Source organism: Amblyomma maculatum, chromosome 1 (assembly GCF_055883805.1).
Source record: "Amblyomma maculatum isolate TAMU_Amacu chromosome 1, ASM5588380v1, whole genome shotgun sequence".
In the NCBI taxonomy this organism is placed as follows: Eukaryota; Metazoa; Arthropoda; class Arachnida; order Ixodida; family Ixodidae; genus Amblyomma; species Amblyomma maculatum.
The window spans coordinates 249020279-249043861 of NC_139344.1; the positions used below are offsets into that span (position 1 = coordinate 249020279).

The 23583-nt window shown below is 46.2% G+C and overlaps 1 protein-coding gene across 1 annotated transcript; it reads right to left on the bottom strand.

Moving 5' to 3' along the window:
* Nucleotides 1-950: 950 nt before the first annotated feature.
* On the bottom strand, nucleotides 951-22767 carry LOC146206188 (uncharacterized). The gene is made up of 4 exons (XM_084590815.1): nucleotides 22591-22767; nucleotides 21950-22065; nucleotides 9346-9601; nucleotides 951-3382 (listed from the first exon to the last, which is right to left on the bottom strand). Exons 1-4 carry the CDS (start codon nucleotides 22622-22624, stop codon nucleotides 3201-3203), a joined length of 588 nt encoding a protein of 195 aa, XP_084446941.1. The 5' UTR covers nucleotides 22625-22767; the 3' UTR covers nucleotides 951-3200.
* Nucleotides 22768-23583: the final 816 nt, after the last annotated feature.

Sequence of the window (23583 nt, forward strand, 5' to 3'; positions counted from 1 at the left end):
CTGTGTTCTTAGCGGTAATTTATACTGCTGAGCAACTAAGAAAGCACAGCGGTTTGCCGCAATTTTTTTTTTTTTTAATAAAGTTGTTTGCTGCCTTAGGGCATATTGGAATATGCTCTAGGACATTTAAAGAAATGCTGTAGGCCTCTCGAAATAGTTTTCTGTTTCTTTGGTGCCTCCTGATCACTGCACACAATGTGAAACCTTGCAAGGGGCAGATCCAGCATGCATATCCTAATAAGTGTTTACAGTGGTGCTTGTATCTCTACTACTCAGCCGCTCAGTCTGTGGTGAAATTGCACACGGAGCTTTGATATTGCGGTAACTTTTGTTTGCTCGTAGTAAGTTAGATAAGGGCGCTTATACGTTGCTGCTGCGTACAATGCGAACCCGCAATCTGCGCCAGTATCAGGGGCCGAAAGTTGCCAATGCTGGCACACGATACCGCGGGTTCACGCACGGCTGAGCCAGGTAGGCACAGTTGTCCTGGCTAATTTACTATAAGACAAACGTTTATACGCTACAAGCTTACATGCCAAAATGAGCTTGACGCAATCAACAGTTGAGACGGTAGAATTTTAAAAGCCGGCAGTAATGATGCATCACAACAATGACTAACTCATTGCAGCAGTGAAACAGTCTTATCTGTGCGCTATATTCAGGCTAGTAAACACATTACTTACCAGCGTATGTTGTCGTCTTGGCTCGAGCCGAGGTGCATATTTTGGTTTGGTGGACACGGGAACGGAGCATTTGCCTCCAAAAGTTTTCTGCACTACGTACAGCGCGGTGCACGCCATTTGAGGCCCCGACCTAATGCTAGAGACCGGTAAGCCGACTTCTAAGTCCATTTCGCATGGGAGACACAAGAAACGAGAGCATACACAGGCGGAAAGCACCTCGCAGGGAACTGCAACGATGTCACGCACGACCGTGCCGTGGTTACCGCGGTGCCCGCGCGAGACGGAAAGTGCAAGGAAAAAAAAATTTCAAAAAAGGCTTCTGTCTACAAAACAATTTTATTTCCTGATAACTAAAATTCAAGCATATTTTAATTAATTTGGCATGAGTGGTAGTTTAATGCCTGCGTGACGTTGCAAAGAAGCAGATCAACAGTCATTCGAAAATGCATATACATAGAAACGTTGCACAGAGGAGGAAGACAGCAAGTCGAAGGAAAGAGAGCAACAACTTTCGAATAGGATTGCACGACCTTTACTGCGCGTAGACATTTCGTTACGTTTAAATGTGTACCGCAGCATAATCTAGCGACTGATAGTTTGTGAGCAATGCTCGGGAGGCGTTTGTGGGCCCCTTTAATATGCCTTCTCACTAACAGAACCACCAACAGGCTTCCCTGACTATGTCCTTGTGGAAGTTGCAGAACCTCTCCGGAAACTGCTACGAAGTGAAAAAGAATGCATCCCTTCGCCACAGGAAATTGCAACAGAACAAGCAAGGAAGTTGAAGCATCCGCAGAGCCCAAAGGGAAAAATCCGTCGGGACTGAGTTGGTTCGAAAAGAGAAATTTCTCGCTGGAAAGAAAGTACAAAGGCTCGTAGCTATCACCGCAGCCAATCACCTCACGTGCAGTGAGCAACACCTCACGCTGTTCACTGCAGGTCGTAGTTTCCATCAACTTTCATTGTTGCGGAAAAGCTTCCACCAGTGCTACTCGGTCAGTGTAACTACGTTGAAATCGTATATTTTTTGTTCTTTCTGTTCAGTAACGCAGAAATCTGGGCGAGTTGGTGTACGTTCATGATGTAAAAAATAGCACGAAGAACACAAGGACAGAAAGGGCGACGCAGACAAGCGCTAACTCACAACTAAGGTTTATTGCCGATTACACGTAATATATACCATGGCACACGGAATAACACGTTTTGATTTGTTTTTCCATGTGCCATGTAAATATTGCGTGTATTCGGCAATCAACCTTAGTTGTTAGCGCTTGTCTGCGTCGCCCTTTCTGTCCTTATGTTCTTCACGCTATTTTTTACATCATGCTCTTTCTGTCCTGCATTCATCCTCAAGACATGGGGAGTGTTATGTTCTTATCACAAAATCCCAGAATTCTCGAGCTATAAACATCCTAAATACACGGCAATTACCCACGGCATCGCAGCCAGGTACACGGTGCAGTACAATTCCGTTTTCTCACTGACGCCATCCCAGAGCTTCCGACTTGGCAGAGGCAAAGTTTAGGTGCATTCAGAGACATGTTTTAGCCAAAATCAGTTTAATCGCTGGGCAAGAAAATAAATGGTAAAAACACAAGCGCTTCAAAAAACTTGCACTTCAGTGCCGGCTGGGATCCCTGTCGATCCACCTTAAGGGGGGACATGGGTCTTAAAACTAACTGTTTACTGCCAAAATTTGATTAAACCTCACAGAATTGTTTTTCCTGCTTATTTCAAATATGCAGAAATTTCTTTTATGGTAATTAGTTCAAGGTATTAGAGAATTATTGCTATTGTCTGCATAAGCAACAGGGGAAAAATGATAATTAGAAATTAATATACAAATAGATACTCTAAAGTTTAAGGAACACAATGTTGGAAGCACATTTTTTATTTTCACTTGTAAAACCTTTATATCTTGAAAAAATATTACACAGTTGCGATGTTTGTGAGCGCGAAGTTCAGTGAGCTGCTAAATCTCTATTATTAGCTCAATTTTAAAACTACTTCCAACATTGCATTCCTTACACTTTATAGTACCTATCTGTATATTAAAAAATTCATTTCTGATGAGCATTTTTTTCCTATTGTTTGGGCAGACAGTAGTAATAATTTTCTACCTTAGAACTAATTGCGCTAGGAGAAAGTTTTGCATATTTGAAATCAGTAGAAAAAAACTGAACAATTCTGCGAGGTTTCATAAAATTTGGGCAATAAATAACAAAACCAATTTTAAGACCCATGTCCCCCCTTAAGCCACAACTTTACGTGCCCAGTTTCCCTCCTTCCTGCCCTCATGCCCGTTCGGCAGTTTCCTCCACCGTTGACCCGCCTTTCTTTGGGGCTCTGCTGGCCGCCCCCTGCCTTGCTTTGATCCTTGTTGCTTAGCCTTCTGCCGTGCCTTTGTGTCCTTCGACCCGCATTTGTGGCTCCTCAGCTTGGACACGTCCATGGCGCCGGCGCCACAGTGCGGACAGTGCAGCGGGTAGCGGTGGTAGTCGACCACGTCTTCATGCCTCATGGCATGGATTCGCTCCCTGAACAATTTCTTCCACACCCTGCAGGCATAGGGCTTATGCCCAGAAAGAATCCTGTGGTGAACCTTGAGATTGTTCTGGCAGGAGAAGTGCTCGGTGCATATATTGCACACGAATGGCTGCTTAGCCACATGGATTTTCTTGTGTCTGGCGACATCGTTCCTGCGCACATCAAAGGCAAAGGAAAGGTAAAAAAAAATGCCAGGAAAGCATAAAAACAAGCTCCGAATGCCTGCATCACGTGTTTGTGTACGTCTCTCAGTATCATAATTTCGTCCACGAAATGCCCACTACATCTATGCTTCTGTTATTAATGCCGGTGCGTTTTTACTATTGGTGCCCTTCTTCGCCTTTTCTGCAGCCGCACTGGATCAAATATTCTGCGTTTTCCGGGGACACCCCATTATTTTCACTGCCAAACATGGAACGTGACGTCACAGACTACGAGATCTAGCTAGCAGTTGGTAAGCAAGGGTGACCCAAGTACACTGAGAAAGCGGCGCTGGGTGGAATGTCAAACAGCCGTATGATGGCATCTCTGTGGCGAACTTTGTTATGGACTTTCATCCGCTACTCCTCTATGATATGCCACAGTACCCATTGCCTGATCACTAGCCTTCTTCATGTGACCTTGGCAATGAAGCCGCAGACCAATACTGTCCTTCGCGTTTCACAGTACAGTAATGGGTCCTTCGAAGCCAAGCGTTCAATACGTAGTGCACGGCCATATTCGATTAGTTACACAAAATCTCACTGAAACTTACCGCAACATGTGCGACCTAAGCCTAAAATACTTTCACGCCTGAGTGCTGAGTGCAGATAGAACATTTCAAAAAAGCGTGAAATAAGACATAACTATATAACAATTTCAAATGATTACAAAGCAGCACTTCTATGTTACTTTTATAAACTTTTGTACACACACACACACACACACATATATCTTACCCCCCCCTTACAATATATATATATATTCTAGCGAACCATGACGGCCACACTGCAGAAAGGTCACAAATATAGAGCACAAAGAAGTGGTGGTGTGCAGCTCGCGATCGCTTTTTCTAGACAAGCTGTGTTGCCGCCAATCAGCTTACGGAGAACAGCATTCCCTTTTTGACAATTACGGAGTAGCTGATTCACTTCTTTCCACCAGTGCTAAGTTTTTCAGCTGACGGAAATGCATAAGCCCAAACCGTGGAAAGAATGCTGCAGGCATAGAAAAGTGCCCTTTCAAACTCAAGCATCCATTTATTTCACCTTGTAGTAGTGCTAATCAAGTGAAATGCGCTATGATGGTGGGCTTAGTAGACCACTCGATTGCCTTTCACTTTTGAAAATTTTCTTCAAGAATATGCTTGCTTAAAGCACACTAGCATTGAGCTATGCAACCTACAATGTTACGTGGAAGACCACCCTGCATATATTATCCCCACTACAATCAAGCGGCATGAACGTGCCTGAGTGTCTCGGGGTAGGTAGCTTGCATGATTCAGATTAGAGGACCGCGAAAGGCTTGATGCTCATCCGATCCCCTCAATCCCAAAGGAGTTACCAGAGTTGATGGCTTCTGCCGCTAGACCATGTCATGTGATCTCACGAGTGCACACCACCCGACAACCAGTCATTGCTTGGTCATGTCGCGTGCCGCCTTTCCTGTCAGATTCATGCCCGATTTTTCGCTCACAACACCAATTCTGGACTTTATGGTGAACGGGGCTCTAAAGCTCTTGCACTGATGTTCAAGAGAATTCTTTTGTCTGTATGCACCTGCATAGAAATTTTGAATTGTAGGGTGTAACGCTCTGAAACTGTGTGTGGGCTGTGAGGGAGACAGGAGTGGAGGTTTCCAGATCATGCGAGGCTCTTTAACGAGCACCAACTCCTCCGCACATCACACGGGTGCTTTCTGCCTTCTTCCAAAACGCGGCCGTCGTAGACTATTAAACCTGTGTTCACTTGCGCAGTACTCGTGCACCTTTACTAATGCGGGTCTATATGTACATGTGACCTGTAACATAACTCTAATTACACAGAGTTTTATACAGATGGATCAAAAACATCTACTTATGTTGGCTGTGCCATAGTGGAAGAGAACTGGGAACAAATCATTAGGCTTCCTCAGTGCGCATCAATTTTTACAGCTGAATCCTACGCTATCCTGACAGCTGTAGAAAAAAATAGTGAATGAAGGCATTGAGAACAGTGTCATCTATACGGATTCGTTGAGTGTACTGATGGATTTAAATCACAGAAATGCTGCCACGCCTCTACTTGGAGACATAATACATAATGTAAAAATGATCATGGCACAAGGACGTAACAACGTTCTGTTGGGTTCCAAGTCACGTAGGCATTTACGGTAATGAAAGAGCAGACAAATGTGCTACACTTGCTCACAACAAATCGATTCAGAAAGTAAACATGCCTCATAGATATAGCATGAAATTAATAAAACATAAGCAGAAGGAGAAATGGCAGTCTATATGGAACAACCAAGAAAATATTAAGCTGTGCCTCATAAAGCCCGTACTAGAATAGAAATCAAGCACGCATCAACGTTTTATGGAAGTGATAGTATGTCGTCTTCGTACTGGACATACGCATCTTACACATAACTTTCTACAGTAGACTCTCGATAAACTGAAATCGGTTAAACGGAACACGCTTAAATGGAACAAACTCAGAGCTGGTCGGTTTTCTATCAACGCAATGTAAAAATAATCTCATTATTCGGAACTCAAGTTTTTCGACCATCGCATAAACAGAACCGAAAACAAACTCTAAACCAAAACTAATTAGGCAAGTGCAGCGCCATCGCGGTGCACATCACTGCCCCCCCCTTCCCCCCCCCACCTCCTGGTGGTTTCATTTCGGGTTTTCTTGCACAGTGCGCCGCGTCGCTGCTTGCTGTCGAGGTGTGCTTGCTGTGCCGTATTCAGTTAGGCCTAAGCCTCAAAACTGTTCAGTGTCATAGCGACATTTCGTCGCGAAGTCAGGATCCGATGGCTACGCAGAAACGACAGCACAATGCGCTTGCGCTGGAAGAGATGGATATTATCAACGACTTTGAGAGTGGTTGCTTTACTAAAACGGCGCTTGCGATGAAGTACGGCGTCCCGAAGAGCAGCCTGACGAGAATCCTCCAAGACAAGGACAAGCTGCGGGCGGGATTCGAAACGTCGCGCTTTGGTCCCCAGCGAAAAAGACTACGAGCAGCTGACAATGAGGATCTGGAGAAGTGCATCATGCTTGGAGAAGTGCCTCGTGTTTTGGCGGCTTCGTGTGCTGCTCGCGTTACCTCTCCTTGTGACTGCTCGTGCCGGCCTGCTGCCGTGGCTTCGCAGGCATGCAAACAGGTGTCACAGCTAAGTTTAAAACATGGCTAGAGTGGTTCCGCGACGCTCGAAATGTGGGGAAGTGTATTATTGTTGGCTGTCACAACAGCTCACCTGTAGACTTTCGTGTCTTTGCAGCTTCTGCATGCAAAAGCAACTCGCTTTCCGCGAAAATAACCACCGCTGTCGGTGATTTTCTTAAAACCATGTCGAAGCGTGTACATGACTGCACACTCGCTTCAAACACCACTTCGTCCAAGCGCGAGCTTGAAAAGTAGAAGCAGGAGCGCGCTCGCGCGCGCATAAGGCAGCTTTCTTTCAGCACGGAAATACAAGTGCGCCAAAAATGCACGCAAAGCAAGTAGACTGCGGTCCGGGCGCGCGCGCGCAAGCAGCTTTCAACAACGCGAGTGACAAAGAACGCGAGCGCGCAGAGTGAGCTGGTTCCGCATGCAAAAGCCGCAAAGACACTAAAGTCTACAGGCGAGCTATTCACTCTGCCCGACCAATTACATTTTGTTCACCTGCAGTTTGAGAAATACACAATCCGCTGGCATAATATTGGTGTTAATCAAAAGGTTGCGATTCAGGCCATTCCAAGCGGAAAACAAAGGAACAAAATCGCGTGAAACGCGCTGCTATTGGTCTCCCATGCACGTGAGCAAAATGGCGAGCTTTGGTTGGCTGGTGGTGTCAACTGCTTGAAAAAGTCTGTCCATTAGGCCTAGTCTGCCTAGTGCCGTTCCCTCATCGTAACCAGAACGCAAAATGGCCAATTTTTAGATTCACACTTCATTATTAGCCTAAAGAAAGTAGCAAGAGAAAATAAACACGCCGGCGACGCTGCATCTTCGCATCTGGTTATCTGCAATCAATGACGAAGCGCCAACGCTCCGCATCGAGTCCGCGACGGCCTGATAATGGCGTAGCATAGCCCGTCGTGCTGAGCGCGACAGCGAGGAGCGGCACGACCTGCCGCGTACGGAATCATGATGGTGCAGATGAGCAAGTGCAGCCTTCAACACCAGGATAGATCGCCCTATGAGGCAGTGCTGCGACCGGACGCAGCGGCAGTCGCGAAGCAGCGTCCCGCGACACGCAGAACATAGAGAAAAAGATTGCACGGAATCCCAAATCACGCCAAAATAAACTTGCTTCCGAATGCTACACGGTACAAGACGAGCAATGGGCGCTTATCACTAGTTGCAAGCCGACTGTGTTTACAGCATGAACGTGAGGATGACGATCGCACCCAAGAACTTGGCACTAACTTTTGCTGAGGTCACAATGCAAACGCGCTAGCCTTGGTAGCGGCCTCCGGACCATGCATTCCATTCACCGGAAATTTCATTCTTTGAGGGCAAATTAAATCGATGGTAAATGATGCATTGACATCGGAAGCTAGTTAGAACCCACTTTAATGAGTTAGTTAGCTTTGGTGCTTCAAAAATTTGTCAACACAATTTTCTTCAATTTCTCAAAATCAAAATATTGATGACGGTACATGTTTGGAGGTGTGATATCTCTGTTTCTACTTATGATATTGCTATCATTGCTTTTGCACCAGAAAGGTAAACTCATGTACAGTGCAAAAATATCAATGAATGCGTGGTATTTAATTAGGCAAGTTTTTAAAAATTGCATGTTTTTTGGAGTGTACAGGTGGCTTTTTGGACTCTGAACTTTGACAAGCTGTAACTGGTTAGAATGGGACCAGGACATTCTATCTTGATTTTTGCATTCTGTGTGTGTTCTAAATTGATTTGATAGGTGAATTTTCATTGTAACTCCTGTAGTTTTACTGACAGCTCCCTCCAAACAAAGAACATAAAGAACACGCACCCACAATCTAATACCGGTTTCCATTGGGCGAACAGGAGCAACGAGCAGCCAGAGCAGCGTACGAAAGCACTGGGGACGCGCGTTCTCGTCTCCCCAATGGAACATTCACGCTGCTCAGAGAGCAGCGTACCGAGGCGGAGCGCGTGACGCCAGGCGTCATGTGATCAAACTTTTCCCGCGCTTGCGTTGCCCGTATCTGCCGGCCGAACGCCACCGCTGCCGTCTTCCGCCATTTTTCTCTACCGTCCTGCCCGGGCTCCGGGCGGCAAATAACCACAAGAACGGCCGGTCCCGAGGGAGAGAGCGCACGCACTCTCCCTCGAGACCGACCGTGCCAGAAGTGACATCAAAAAGGTCACGTGACTTCCTCCGTTCTCCCTGTACTCCACCGCTGGCGAGTACCGAGGACTGCTCTCGGCTGCACCCGGGACCCCAAAAGCGCGCCTCCTCTGCCAATGGAACATAACGCTACTGCTCCTGTTCGACCACTGGTAGGCGCTGAAACTCGTGAGAGCACTTTTAGTGCAGCTAAAAGTGCTCCTGTTCGCCCAACGGAAACCGGTATAAGGAAGAGCGTACTACAGAGTGATAGATGCACATAAGGCAAATTCAGCCCCAGTGCTTTCATGTCAAGTCAATAGGTAGTCTAAGCATTTAAGATTCAAAGGGTGACCAGCTTTGCACAGGTTGATTTTAAGGCAGCAGGCAGTTATCTCATACTTCCTAGGCTGTTTTACACTCACAATATGCCTCTCTAGGGACCATACACTGTCTGGTAATAAAAACACAATGTTCCTGCTATTCACGCAATGCAACTCTCTCTCTTCTCCTCTCGCGTCGACGTCCGCGCAGAAATAGGGCTGCCATGCCTGCTCACTTTTTGCAGAATGTGTACGTCATCCCACGATTATTACCGATCAGTTATGAAGGGTTGTGTACGCTTCATACCTTTCTTCCGCGGTGGAGATCCATGTGATCTGAATCGCTGCCCAAGCAAGCACTTGGCAAACGATACTGAGTATCTGACGAGGAGTTCTTCTCCGACATCAATGTCCCTCAGTGTGCGGTAGTAAATGTCTCCGCCAGACACGAAGCCAACCAGGTTGTGCCTGCTCTTGCTGGGTGCGTATTTCACATTGTTCGTCCAGTGAGATGACATTTCCAGGTGCTTATCGACAACAAAGAACTCTCCGTAACGGCGGACCTGCACAAAGCATGGACCCAAATTTATAGATGCTCAGTCAAGGCTGTGTCTTCCGTTTTCAAGGAAAACAGTAGCGAATTTCAAGTGCTCTGTGTTGGGTCAGTATTGCAGATAGCAATGCTGCATTACCCCAACCCTGAATAAGCACCTAGAAAGGGAAACCTTAAGTTCAGTCCATTTCTTTGATGGCAAGGGAGCTATAGGGTTTCGTATGGCATGTTTCAGGTGTAAAGTTTCGCGAAATGCTGAAGCAACGCTGACAACAATAAGGTCGCATACAAGTACATTAACGTATAACGTTTTTGTTTTTCAGTTTGGATTATAGATTGCCAAGAATTCGGGACTGTGCCGATCAATGCCACTATGGCTATTGGCCGCCAGTGCTTCAGTGGACGGCTAGATATTTTTAAATAACTAGTCCTGCAGTCACCAATGCAGAATTTTGATCTTACGTTAACAGCAATTTTCCGGAGTTTACAATAGAAGTCACATCTCAATGTAATATCGAACTCGCGTCGGCATGCAAGCACCTTCCAAAAGAACCTGCGCGTAATTCCACCATGTTCACCAGCCACTGATCATTAAACTGTAGTTTCGCACGGGCATAACTTACGTCGCTGACCTTTATCCTTAAAGATGCCGTGCTTAACACTGCTGTCAAAATTGCCATCGCTATAGTTGTAGCGTGTGCAATTAAGCGAACATTATCAAAGGTTTGAAAGTAACTGATGTACAGTGGGAAGACAGCTGAAGTGCGCCACCAGAACACGACGCAGCTATAGGAGGATGTCAGGATATTGTGCAGCCTTCTTGACGTCATATGCTTCTGACGATAAATCCCACATGAACGATGCACCGCGCGGAGAGCTTGTATTCCTTCTCGGTAAGGCAGTTTAACGCATAGTTGACTGGTCACCATTTACAGAATAAAAACAACAGGGTCGCAGAGAAGCCCGTGCCTGGTGGGATGCCGGCCGAAAGTAAAGCAAGAGTGCGCAATCAAGCAAAAATTAAGACTCGGCGGCAGACACTTAAGACTGCCTAAGTGAATGCAGGTGAAAGGTGGCTCACACTATGCATTGCCGATCGCCACACTTCCTCCTGTGCGGAGCACCACCTCATGATGATTAAGCATGATGCCCTTTTTGCTTCCCTGACGGCACCCTCCCAGTCCTCTGATGGCACTGACTGCACAAAAACATGTAGTGTGTTGAGGAAATTAAAGTAGGTTCGAATTCCTATCTCACACGAGCCTCTAAACTGAAGAGAAAACGCGTGCCAAATAAGAAGCAAAATATTGTGTTGTTTTGTGTTTTATGGCACATAGGCAGCTAAGGCCATCATGCGCCAAACTCGGGGTTTACATATCTGCTTGGTGAAAGGAAGCAAGCAATTATTTTAATACACTAGAGTAGGTTTAGGATGTTGGCATCTTTTAAGAAGTCAATGAGAGAAGATGTTTTAACCAGCGAATTTTCTCCTAAGAGTAAGCTAGGATGTAGGGGAATGTTGTTGTGATAGAACTGTAGGAAATGCTTTTTTCTAAGTTGATCGAGTTTTATACAGGATATTAGGACGTGGTTTATGGTGACCACCTCTCCGCAGTGTTCGCATATGGGTTTGTCTTTCTTTGCTAGGATGAAGTTATGAGTCAGGTGGGTGTGTCAGATACGTTCAATAAAACGTTCTTGATGGCTGCATGTTTTCCATTCTTCTATAACTGGCTTTACTAGGTGTAGCTTGTTATTAACTTCGTTATCCCATGCAGCCTGCCACTTTTGTCTCAGTGTTTTTCGTAAAATTTTATGGCATCATTGTGTGGAATTTTCACTTTCTGTACTTGAGCATTGCAGGCGGCCGCGGCACATTCATCAGCTCTCTCATTACCGCTGATTCCAACGTGGCTTGGCACCCAGGAAAATTTGATATTAAGTCCTTGTGTTTTTGCTATCACTACATAATGGACTACGTCCCCTACTAAAGGTTCTGTAGCATTTTTTTGATGTAGTGATGCTCAGAGAGTCTGTATAGATGATACTGTTTTGTGATGTCTTTGTTGACTATTTTATCTATTACTAGGGATACGGCGAAGCATTTTGCAGTAAATATTGCGGCACACTGTGGTAACCTTACTGTTTTTTCCTGTTTGTCTTCTATTACTGCACTGCCTACATGAAATATTGTCTTTGAACCATCTGTATAAAATGCCTTGTGATCACTGTATTTCTCATTTAATGCCAAGAAATCTTGTATATTGTGTTCATGCGGTGTTTGTGCTTTGCGAAATTGAGTTAATGTGAGGTCACATACAGCAGTGAAGTTGTACCAAGTTGGCAGTGGGTCAGGTCTCCGTGCAATATCAGGAAGTGCATCCAGCAAGTTGAGTGCACGGCACTGCTCTTCAAAATGGAATATGAGAGGTCTGATGGATCGAGGTTTATTGATGTACAGTGTTCTTGAGGGGGCAGTTTGTAAGTATGAAGTAACAAATATGCTTCGGTAATGAACGAATTTTCAGGACGTATGAAAGTGTAAGCATGGTGGCACCAACCAAAACACTGCATGGAAAATGGCTGTGTCGCAGTTGCCATGGTTCTTTAGTAATGTTGCACACTGAAGCCACTTCTACGATTTCCATCGTTTGTGACAACCACTACTAAAACAAAAATGGCAGACATATTTTTGCTTAACAAGGTTTTGGCCTTAAAAATTAAGACACCGTGCAAACACCCTCCTTGAACAAACAAAAATGGTGCAGCAATTTAGAAGCATGAGCTGGTGAAAGGATGCCGAAATTCATTTACACACTCAGAAAACAAGGCACAATACATAAATTATGATGCGTCAACACTGACTTCTTTTATTTGTGTATCATAGTGAGCCCCTCGTTTCCCCTGCATTTTTTTCGCATCATACGAGGAAAGGCATTTTCAGGTTGCGCACTCCGCAGGCAGCGTAGAGTTTGACAGTGATTTTCATTTCAGTCTGTTGTGCTGTGACACACACAATGCAAGTCATGGACAGTGTGAAACATACATATAAACTTCGCAGTGTAAACTGCCATGAAATTGGGGTATCGGCAGCCATATCCCATGTTCACCGTGTAACAGCTGGGTGCCAAACGAAAGCATTCTATATGGGCTGTTAGGAGTGCTTCTGAATTTATTTTACAGTAAAACCTCGTTACAAGAGACACTCAAGGGACGAGAAAATGATGTCTCTGGTAAGCAAGGTCTCTTGTAACCGAAAATTCTAAAAGCACTGTGTTGATCAGTTAATTGCACATCAGCATATAAATGCATTCACACACAAATTGTCCAGGAAAGCTTAAGAAGTTATTCATACAGTGAGAGCTCATTAATTCGAACTACACAACTTGGTCCAGCCAAGCTCCATAGAGATCTGTGCACAAAAAAGCCCGCTAATTCAAACGCGAGTTGGTTCCGCAACGGATAATTCGAACTATGCGCCGCCGCGTATGGGCGGCTTGGCGCACAGCACGTGGCAAAAAGAAAATCCCTCAGAGAAAGAGCGCCGTAGTTAAAGGCTGCACACTTCCAAAACGGGGACAGAAGATAAACCAGATAGAACCATGGATGAGTGGGTAAAGACCTGAGCGGCGGCGCCGGAGGGTAGGGGTTGACGACCGCGGCTGTCTTCTCTCTTCCGCGCAACCTCAGAAACTCGCAACTAAATACTTTAATTCGAGCCCTGTTAATTCGGAAATGCGCACAAACACTGTCAGCGCGGTCCCAGCAAACGCCCACAAGAAGCTATGACTTCGGATGGGCGCTACGGGTTACGTTTTTTTTTTTAGAGTCATCCACTCTCATCCGTCGGCAGTCAACGAGAGCAGGCGGTCGACCGCGGTCATGACGTTTTTAGCATCGTCCCATTCAAAAGGCGTTTGCTGCTATTGCGCGTGGTAGTAGACAGTGCCCGCCCCAATTACCTATGGCATGATAATGCGAACGTATTGAAAATGAGGCTTGCACAACCGGACAAGCGCTGGCACCCTGCCAAGTTCGCTTTCCCCCTTGCTAGAGCCAACATCAAAAGAAAAACACATCACTATGTTATCGCTGCGCAACATCTTGGCGCACTGCCAAGAAATGTGTTGTGGACCGTGAGAGATGCTTTAACGGCTGACGCTTTTTTTTTTTTTTTTTTCGAGTTCTAAGGTGAAAATCACGGCTCGCCGGGTTCATTATGGGAGTGGGTTGTTTACGGGAGTAAATACGGTAGATTTACCGTAATGCAGATGGTTCTTGTGTTTTTTCGAGGCCATTCGATGATTCGAACATCGAATAATATGAACTTCTTTTCCCGGTCCCGTGAAGTTCGAATTAACAAACTTTTACTGTACTAGTATGTATTTTTGTGAGTGCAGTGTGTGTTCCTACCCAAATTCTGGTAGTAAAGCACTTCCCTTTGTAAGCCTTCCTGTTGCTTTAATACCATTGAAGCACTCTTACATGCTCGTCACCCTCAGATGTTGACACTTTTCCTCTGAAATGTCCTCGTAGTCATCCTCTATGGCACATGTGCCATTTACTTGCGTGAGAATTTCACGGTCTGTAAGCTCTTCGGAAGCACACAAGATTCGCACCTGTAGATACGAATTCCTCAATATTGACACATGCCATTCATAGACGGCGAAGATTTGAACGGGCGATTCGGAGAAGACGACTAAGCAAAAAACGGTGCTCCGCTTTCGTGCTGACCTGACTGGTTGTTGGTGTTCTTCGGTGCCAGAGCGCCTTCTGTGTAACGTTACGTTACAATATATTCTAGTACCTCAGCAGTCTCTTGGATGCTCGCCTAAGCTTCATTTTCAAGGAAGCTTTCCACAGAATCCATATATGGGCCCTCTTACATCATGACATCACATTTAAAGCCTGCTTGTATGAAACGGTTTTTCACAGTTTCACTTCTCAGGTTATTTCAGACACCTGAAATCACCCGAACAACAAATTTCATATCGATTACTATTGTACAGTCTTGCTGCCCGTCGAGCAACAGGCGTTCTACCAACCCTGTTCTTGTATACATGTCTTGTAACCATGTCTTTTGTATGCAATGTTGTTAAAGGGGGTAGGAAACGGCTAGAAAAATCACTGATAAATGTTTTCAATGTGTAAAACAAATGCTTCCGAGCATTCGTCCAAAGTAAAACTCCTCGAAAAAAATGCGGCGATTTATTGTTAAAGATCCACTGAAAGGGGTCACCAAGGAGGATAAACAACGCCATAACACTGTTAGTTATTGAACCACCCATCATTCACCCGCAAACATTTTCGATCTAGCTTCTGCAACACCAGAGATATCGGCGATTAAAAATGACCCTTCCAATTTTCCCTCTGAACTCGTACGCCGAAGGGAGCCATAAAAAAAAAATAAAGAATACAAGTAAGTTCAAAGCTCCGCCCAGACATACGTCACTTCGACGAACTTCCGGTTGCAGTGCGCTCGTTCGCTGGCGTACTCGCATCAACCCGTCCTCGCTCGCACGCGCCTGAGTTCGCCAGTTCGCGCAGCGACGGTTAGTGTAACCGCGAACCCGCGGTTACCCTATGTTACACGGCGGAAAAAACCATGGTTACACCACTAACAGCGGTTATCGCAAACCGAGCTTGACGACCTCGATTTGCGTCGTTAACCGAGGTTATGACGGCGTCTGTTGACGGAAGCTACTCGTCGGCGCCCGAGTGCGCGAAACGTACGAGCGGGTCTGCTTCACAATGTTATTCATTTGCCCACTGTATCACTTTTAAAGATCGATGTATAGAATATGGTGCCGCCCGACTTCTTCGATTACGGCCGACAGCGCAGCGACTGCGTACTGAAGCCTTGTCTTGCCTGCAGTATCGTTTCAACGGCTTGTTGCTGAGCAGAACGTCACAAAATGCGCGGCCTTAGCTATGAAAGTACACGAGTTTGCAACGCTTGCAGCACAGGATGCCGCGAGCAGGCTGAGGTACGTTAGACAATTACCGCGGGGGTGGGGCACGCGAGCACGGCGAACGACGGCGCCGTGCGTGACCGTCCCTAGTCGTTGCTAGGCCTAAATTGTTTCGCTTCGAAGCCGTGGCGGTCGACGCTTTGGAACATGATCAACGCTGTCGTAAATCGTCTACTTATGAAACTGCCTTATAGTGAATCATTTCCTGCCATAGTAAAATAATTATAGGATTAACACTGCCGACGCATAGCTAGTACGAGCAGATCGGATCAGCCGAAATGCACCAGCGGCAGCTGGCTTGAGCAGAAACTAGCTTGTATCACGGCTATCGCTCTTACCAGCAATTTGCTGCTGGTCAGCGATCCTCACGAGGGCTTCATACTTGATTTCGGCTCAGTATTCCATACGCCAACAAATTTTAGCACGCTTTATTTCGGACATCGGTGCTAATGATCCGCCGTGTCGTTTGCGAACGGTATGCGGGAGGAGGGGCCACAGCGGCGGTGTTTATGGCGGTCGAGGAGATGCTGCCATCGTGCGGTGCTTGACCGTGCTGTTGACGCCTCGTCGGACGACACACCGGTACTCCCGAAACTACGTTATATAAATAAGATATTTGTAAATGCAGCTTCGTTCTGCCGATCCCTGCGTCGCTTCGGTTGTTGTACTTAATGGGCAATGTCCACCTAACCGATAAGGGCGGCGAGCTGTGTAACAGCCCGCACAGAGTTCGAGCAGCGCACGAGCAGACGACTTTCGCAGCTACCGGAAGTGTGTCCGTGACGTCATGGCTGCAGTGACCGCAGCGAATGGCAGCTTCTAGCAAGCCTTGCCAGTCAACTTACCCGTGACGTCACGGGTCAAGGAAATAGTTCCATGCGATACCACCAAGCGACATTCTCTCTGCCCGCGAATTTCAAAAAACGCTGTTTTTAAAAATTAATAATAAATCGCTGGCTTTGTTCCAAGGAGTTATCCTTTGCGTTAATGCTCAAAAGGATGTATTCTACACAGTCAACACGTTTGTCAGTGCCTTCTTGGGGGCCGTTTCCGTGGACCTTTAATCTTTAAAAACAGCATTTTTTGAAATTCGCAGGCTGCGCTATTTCCGCGTGGCGGCGAGATTTGGAACTATTCTACCGTGATTACCTACGTCACAAGTGCCGAGAGTGACAGGCCACGACAGGCTGCCATTGGCTGCAGCCACGACGGCCACTATGTCACGGACACACTTCCGGTAGCTGTGAAAGTCGTCTGCTCGAGTGCTGCATGCATGCACTGCATGTGTGAACCCGAGCTTGGCGCTTCGGCTCGCGATGTTAACCGAAAAGGTGGTGGCACCCCACTGAAAGTGCGCATCAGTGCAGTAGTGCGAAAAGAGCACCAGCTGGTCCGATTCAAGACCGTACCGATTAAATAGGCAGCATCAACCTTCATGTAGCGACCGACGGCGCAGCAGCGTACTGTAGTCCCATGTCCCGTCTCGTCTTTGCCGCATCGACCATTTGTGCGGCGTATTGACAAATGGAACATGCGTCAAAAAAGGTCTGCCCTCAGCTTCATCGCGAAAGTACACAAATATGCACCGCTTAAGGCGGCGGACGGCGTTTTGGAATCGCCCGCTTCGCTGCGTCTCTAGCGTAGCCGCTCGCATGCTCCTGCGCTGCCGAACTAAATGTGCCGAGCTGCTTAGCTGATGTTTTGCGCCGTCGATTCTAGCTCGGACGATGCGTACACGAGATAAAACGCGTGCACTTTACGCATCGGCACTTCCTAAACGATGTGCGAAAGTTCACTATCCTGTTCCTATCAACCCTTAAAGGGACACTAAAGAGAAAACTGAAGTGGGCTTGCATCGATAGAATGCCAATTCCTGATTAAAAAAAATTCACTCTTACTGAAAACAGAGCTGTTATAAGGTAGTAAAGAGAAAGAACAGAAATACAGGTATCGCCGCCACAGTCGAAACGCGCAACTACAAATCACGTGACGCGCTAGGGATCACGGAGGCTGACAAATGCGAATTACGTTGCCCGTTTGAATGCGGTCGTAGGTTTTGTCTCGAATATAATAACACGCTTTTATCATATGTAAACGACGGCGAAAAGACAATGTAAACATTGCAAGTCAAATACAAAAATATACTTGGAGACGCCACAGGCGCCCACTTCAGTTTTGGTTATGTTTCGGCTCAGGCATTTCGTGCGCACTCGGATAGTTTGTTTGGACCTGCAGCGCCTGAATTACGAGCTTGGAGCAGCAGATGCGCCTTGATGGTTCCCATTTGAGCATTCGGAGGCACGAGCGAGCGAAATCCGCTGCCGCCGACACGCTCCTTCGTTCACACTTCTGCGCCAACATATCGCCGCCGTCACTGCTTCGACTGCGACCTGACCGCTCGACTGCAGCTACGTACGCCACGAAAAGCATACATATGCTAAGTACCGAAGGAAAAACGCATTATCATTCAATTGTTCACTAAATCATGGCACATATGACCAACATACTGCGTCAACAAGACCTTCAACGTGCTATTTGCAGGCGTCGTAAACAAAAGGGGCATACTTGCCGCTCATACCAAGGAGAGCTTCGATATATTGCGCTCGTCGCCCGGCGAAAAAAAGGGCCTCGGGTAAAAAGTAAAAACTAAAAATAACGAAGCACCAGAAATACATTACAAAAGGTAAAAAAAAATCGATTTGTAGAAAAAAAAAACGCCACCAGCGGTAAGATTCGAACTCGTTACTGCTTGTTCCGTAACGTTCGGCGCTAATCGCTCGGCTACGCCGCGCTACAGGAACCTTGGAAATATTTCTGGTTTTTATGTCATGGCCCCATTTACAAGTGTTTCTGCTGTCGGTGTAAAAATTACAACTTCTTGACCATCGGCGCATGCTGCCTGCTCTCACGTCTTGCAACTAATGTTCTGGATGCCTATGCGCACTATATTGTGCACTGGATCCATTTTAACATGTGGAATTTCACAGCACTGGCAACTGTAGTGGCGCCGACACTTCGGTCATGTTCTGCTACCGTGGACGTAATTTTCGCTGAACACGAAGCTGTAGCACAAACCTTGAAGGAAAAAAGTGCGACGAAGCTTCAAAACTGACAAGCGCAGCAGCGAGGACACTATTTTGCTGGTAACTAAATCTTATTTGTATGTAAACATGTCGGGAAGCGTTGCGATGACCGAGGGCTCGGTTTGTTTATACAGTGCAAGGAGTGCAAAAGCTTGAGAAACATGTAAAGTATTGTGCATTACAAGCACTCGTTTTTTTTTTTTTCTTCCTTTATGGGCCCACCGCTCGGTAAATTACTCTCTTCATCGTTTTATTTATTTCGGCTGTGGCCGTCATTGCGAGTACGCTGTTGTCATGTTGGCCCTTGAGAGATGCGACGCCGCGGGCCGCGTTGGCTCGCTCGCTATCACGGAGTCTCCGCTTATGTCATAGTGTGTGTCACTCAACTCCGACTATGTAGTCGGAGGGCACAGTTTGAATTCGACCGGCGGGAACAAGAAAAAACCTCAACTTCTTATCTCAATATCTCAGCAATTATTCGATTTTTTGCTGCCGGATATGCAGCGACAGTGTCACCAAATGTAGTTTATTAGATTTTCATACCATCTTTGGTTGTCTTTAGTGTCCCTTTAAGATTCGCGGAAGAATAATTCGTGCTCACTTGTCATCCGATATCCAAACTCTGTAGCGATCATCAGTCTGTGCCCTCGTCGGTGATACGCGTATACATTCCATTCGCTATGCACAAGAGATGCCTCTCGCCTACCACAATGAAAGCGCTCCTGGCTAGAAACGACGTATTTGCACGCGGGCAACTCGCAAGCTCGATCGTCTGCCAGCATCCATGCAGAGTGGATGATATCGCGTCAACTCCGCGAGGGGTCACGGGCCGCCGTTGGTCAAACCGCAGAAGACGGTGCCAAAGCTGTTGACACCGGAGACTGACCCCGGCAGCGCGAGAGAAGAAAGCGGTCTTAGAGTGCATGCTAATTTGCGCTGATTGGGACAGGGATATGAAGGAAAGTGCTCCACCGTAGCGGCCGCCGGTATGTGTCAACTGCAACCTGCCCACCTGCACGTATACGCTCGCGAACGACCCAAGTCGTTTGGGCTGCTGTCGCACACAATTCCGAGAGGTCAAGAAACTGAAGAAACCGGCGGGCGAGGAAGACAGCAGACAAGGTTGAAAGCTATGCCAACGCAGACGGGATTGGAAAGGCAGAAACCGTGAATGCGTGGGCGACGCTCGGGAAAACCGGCGCGGCGATCGGAAGTTTGAGAACCAAGCTTCACCCGATGACGCTTCATGGGCGGGGCTAGCGGGGTGGAGTTCCCGGGCTGTTTTCTTCGTTTTTTTTCTAGGGTCTCCAAGCATTGAGTTGAAGTGAGAGGAGTGCCATCTTTAATTGCCGATATCTCCGGTGTTAATGAAGCTAGCTGAAAAATTCTTGCGGTGAATTGACTTGTGAGGGAGTACCTATCTCTCGACCGATTTGCTTTACCTCATTTTAGGCATTGCATGACCCCTTTAAGGGGGGAGGCTGCCTTTAAATACTAACTTTGTTGTTTCTTGAGATAATTGAATTAAATTTTCAGGGTAGACTCATGGCACAGCCATTTGAATAACTGCAAAGTTTCATGGAGCTGCGCACATTGGTACTCAAGTTAGAGAAGTATATCAGAATGGTTCACATGGGTTCCTTGTACCATGCCTGGTGAACTTGCAAAATGTGTTGGCACTATGAAATTCATTATGAAGGTTCCTGAATAGGTACCACAGGGCAAGACAGAGCCCTTTTTTTTTTTTTAATTTTCCTGCCGAAAAATTTTAGCAGTGCATTGAGGTTAGTGCCACTAATTGGACTTGCATTAGCCTAATTTTGATTGTTTGTTATAAATTCTAGACTCAATAATTTGAAAAAATGAGCTTGTCTTGCCCTCGGACATTTATTCAGGCACACAATAAAAAAAACCAGGTGGGAATCCGATTAGCGGTTTCAGAAATACTGCGGGAATAAGCAACCATACCATGAAAAAAATTCATTCTGAGAAAATGGCCCTTGAAGTTTAAAATAGCATTTTCAAGTCTAAAGTTTGTTTTTCACTGCAGCACGTTGTGCCTCCACCTCCCCGATTCCCTCAGAAAGTGCATTTTCATGCGAACAGCGGACGACGCTGACGACGCGTTATCGCTTGCGATGAGAGACGCGATACGGGAGGCCGAGATCGCCGAGGTTGATATGGTCGGTACAGCAGGCACGCTTCAAACGCCGGCTCCTTACGGTGACGCGAAAGACAAGCAGATGGAAGTGGCAGCGCAGTCGGTCTAGTAGTGATGTAGCAGAAGCAGCACTAATAGAAGCGTCTCTGCGCCCGTTGGCAACGCCCTTCGCTAACTTCGCGATTCGAATGGTATTCACAGAACGACGACGTATGCAGTGTTTTGAACTTCTTAGCGCGCATCGTGGCCGACCGTGCAACAATCCACAAAGTGCACATAACCGTTCAAAACACGCCACCAGAATTCGTAACGAGCGATGATCACGGCTATCTCAAAATGGTGAAACATGAAGCGATTCAGCGAGCGCACAAAGAACGCCAGCTCAGTAGGCAGCCAGAGCAGACGACGCGCCGGGGAGGGGCCACCGCGTCAGCGCAAGCAGCAGCCAATAGCAGTTCTGCTATGCCGTGGACGCCGCCGGCGAAGGCAATATGGAAAAGGACAAGCATTCACAAACAAAACAAGACCAAGATGGCGGCGCTCGGTTCAGTGGCAGAGAAATGGCGCGCGCGCGAAGTTTGGGTACTTTTGCCATTCGCTCGTGACTGTGGGGCTGCCGCGCCCAGTTGTATATTTAATTTAAAGCAGTTCCACGATGAATTAGGCGTTTATAACTATAGGAAAGGTAGTTTATAACATATGTGTGTACTTTTTGTACATATGTACACATCTCGTACATATGTGTGTACGAGATGTGTACTTTCTGAAAAGCAGACTTTTTCGCGATTTTTAGACTTTCAAAGCCCGCGTCCCCCCTTAATATGGCAGACATAGAAAAACCAGCTAAAACCATTTTCAACCGAGTGTCTCTTGTAATGAGATTTTAATTTGTAATATATAGCGCTATCTAAATATTCTACGTGATCCACACTCAAAAATAACAGGGACAGTCTTACCGGTAAGAGTAGGGCAAAATATGTCCGCACTTGCAACTCTTAACTAGTGTTAGCAACTGACATACGCTGTTGGTATTATAGCGTTTGGTTCATTCATTGTGCTCCACCATGACAATGCTATTAAGAAAAGTTACTGTCAAGAAACTCAAAAATGATGTTATTTACACATGTGGATGCTTCACATACCTTGCTCTTTCCATTGAGCTTGCCTTCAATCTTCCCTTTGGCCTTCCCCTCAATCTTCTCTTTGGCCTTACTTTTAACCTTCGCTTCGACCTGTGATGTCTCTTTGGTAAAGTCAGCTGCCAGAAAGAATTTAGGTCATATTTATCAAAACGTAAACCAGAGGGAAAAAAACAACACCAAAAAAAAAAAGAACAGAAGTGTCTTTAAATGAACGACCTTTTAACAAAATTTGACATTTCTAAAAAAAAAAAAAAAATACTGCCAAATTGAATATAGTGGCGCTGGTCACATGCCACTATATAAAAACTCACCTAAAGAAAAAACCAGTGCAAAATATTTTAGAAATGCGAAACATTTTTTGGTCCAAGCATGCCTGCCAGATAGATTGTTGTAGGTGCTGCATGTACAATTGACTTCAAAAGAATATGGGATGCATGTTAAAAAAAAATACTGGGTGACGCCTAGCAACCAAGATGTGTGGTATGTGCCGCCCGCTCACAGAACATCTGATTCGTCAGACAAAAAGGATGCCAGCAACTAGACTTTCAGGCTTCCTTCATGCACACACTACTGTCTTCGTAACACTTTACAACACATGCCAGATATTCTAGTCTCGCATCAATAGTGAAGCTTACACTCACATGTCTCGACGCCCTGCTTTCTGTCACCCTGCATTTCGTCCCCATGCTCTTCGTCTACACTCCTCTAAAGAATTAGGGCTACTGTCGTTCCCGACCGACTTGTACATGGCTCTCTCCTTTGGTGGATCAGGGCTGCAGCCATTCCTGACTGACAAGACTTGAAGTCTTGGGCTAACTCTTCTGGTGCATCACGGCTGCTGTCGTTCCTAACCGACAAGCCTGGGGCTGCCTCCTCTGGTAGGTGAGGGCTGCTGTCATTCCCAGATGACTCGTCCATGGCCGTGTCCTCTGGTGCATCAGGGGTGCTGTCGTTCCTGACCGACAAGTCTGGGGTGATCCCCTCTGGTAGATCAGGGCTGCTGCCCTTCCCAGCGAACTGCGAGTAGTTGAATAAGACAAAAGTTGATCCTGACACAGGCGCTTCGCTACGGTTCTCCAAGCAGTCGAGTTCCTGCGGGAGATGCACATTCAAACTATCACGTAATGATTTATTTCAAATAGGCAAGTAAATTGATCTCTGTTAGCTATATGTTCACACAGCAACACAGTATTAAGATGGATGTGCTGCATTAAGGTAAATCAGGTTCTACAATGTTAAATATTCTGCAATTCCTCAGAAACATATTCAGACACGTCGAGTATGACCCGCAGTTATAAGAGCAAGGTGTCTAGCAAACAACTATTTTCAAAATCTCCTTTTCCAGGTTTTCCATTTCAGGTCAAATTCCCTGACGAGTGAAGTGGCTCAAAAATGTAGCTGCTGATTATAATGAGCAAGACAAATAATTCCCAACAAAAAGCTGTTCATTGATCATACTCTGCAGTTTACAATAGTGAAAGGTTGTTTACTGAAAATCGAAAGTTTACTGAAAATTTAAAGCGCACTGATGCCAACCTCAACAGAGCTCTTTGATACCAGCTGCAAAATTTCCTATAGGCCCCATGTATTAAAAAACGGCGGTTTTGATTGGTCAGAATTCGGGTGTATATAGG

Coding starts and splice junctions, on each gene's coding strand:
- LOC146206188 (XM_084590815.1), bottom strand. CDS start 22,624: ATGCAGGGTGACAGAAAGCAGGGCGTCGAGACAT. Junction 22,066..22,590: donor AAAGCAGGGCGTCGAGACAT/GTGAGTGTAAGC, acceptor TCTTTCTGGCAG/CTGACTTTACCAAAGAGACA. Junction 9,602..21,949: donor AGCTCAATGGAAAGAGCAAG/GTATGTGAAGCA, acceptor TGCTTTGTGCAG/GTCCGCCGTTACGGAGAGTT.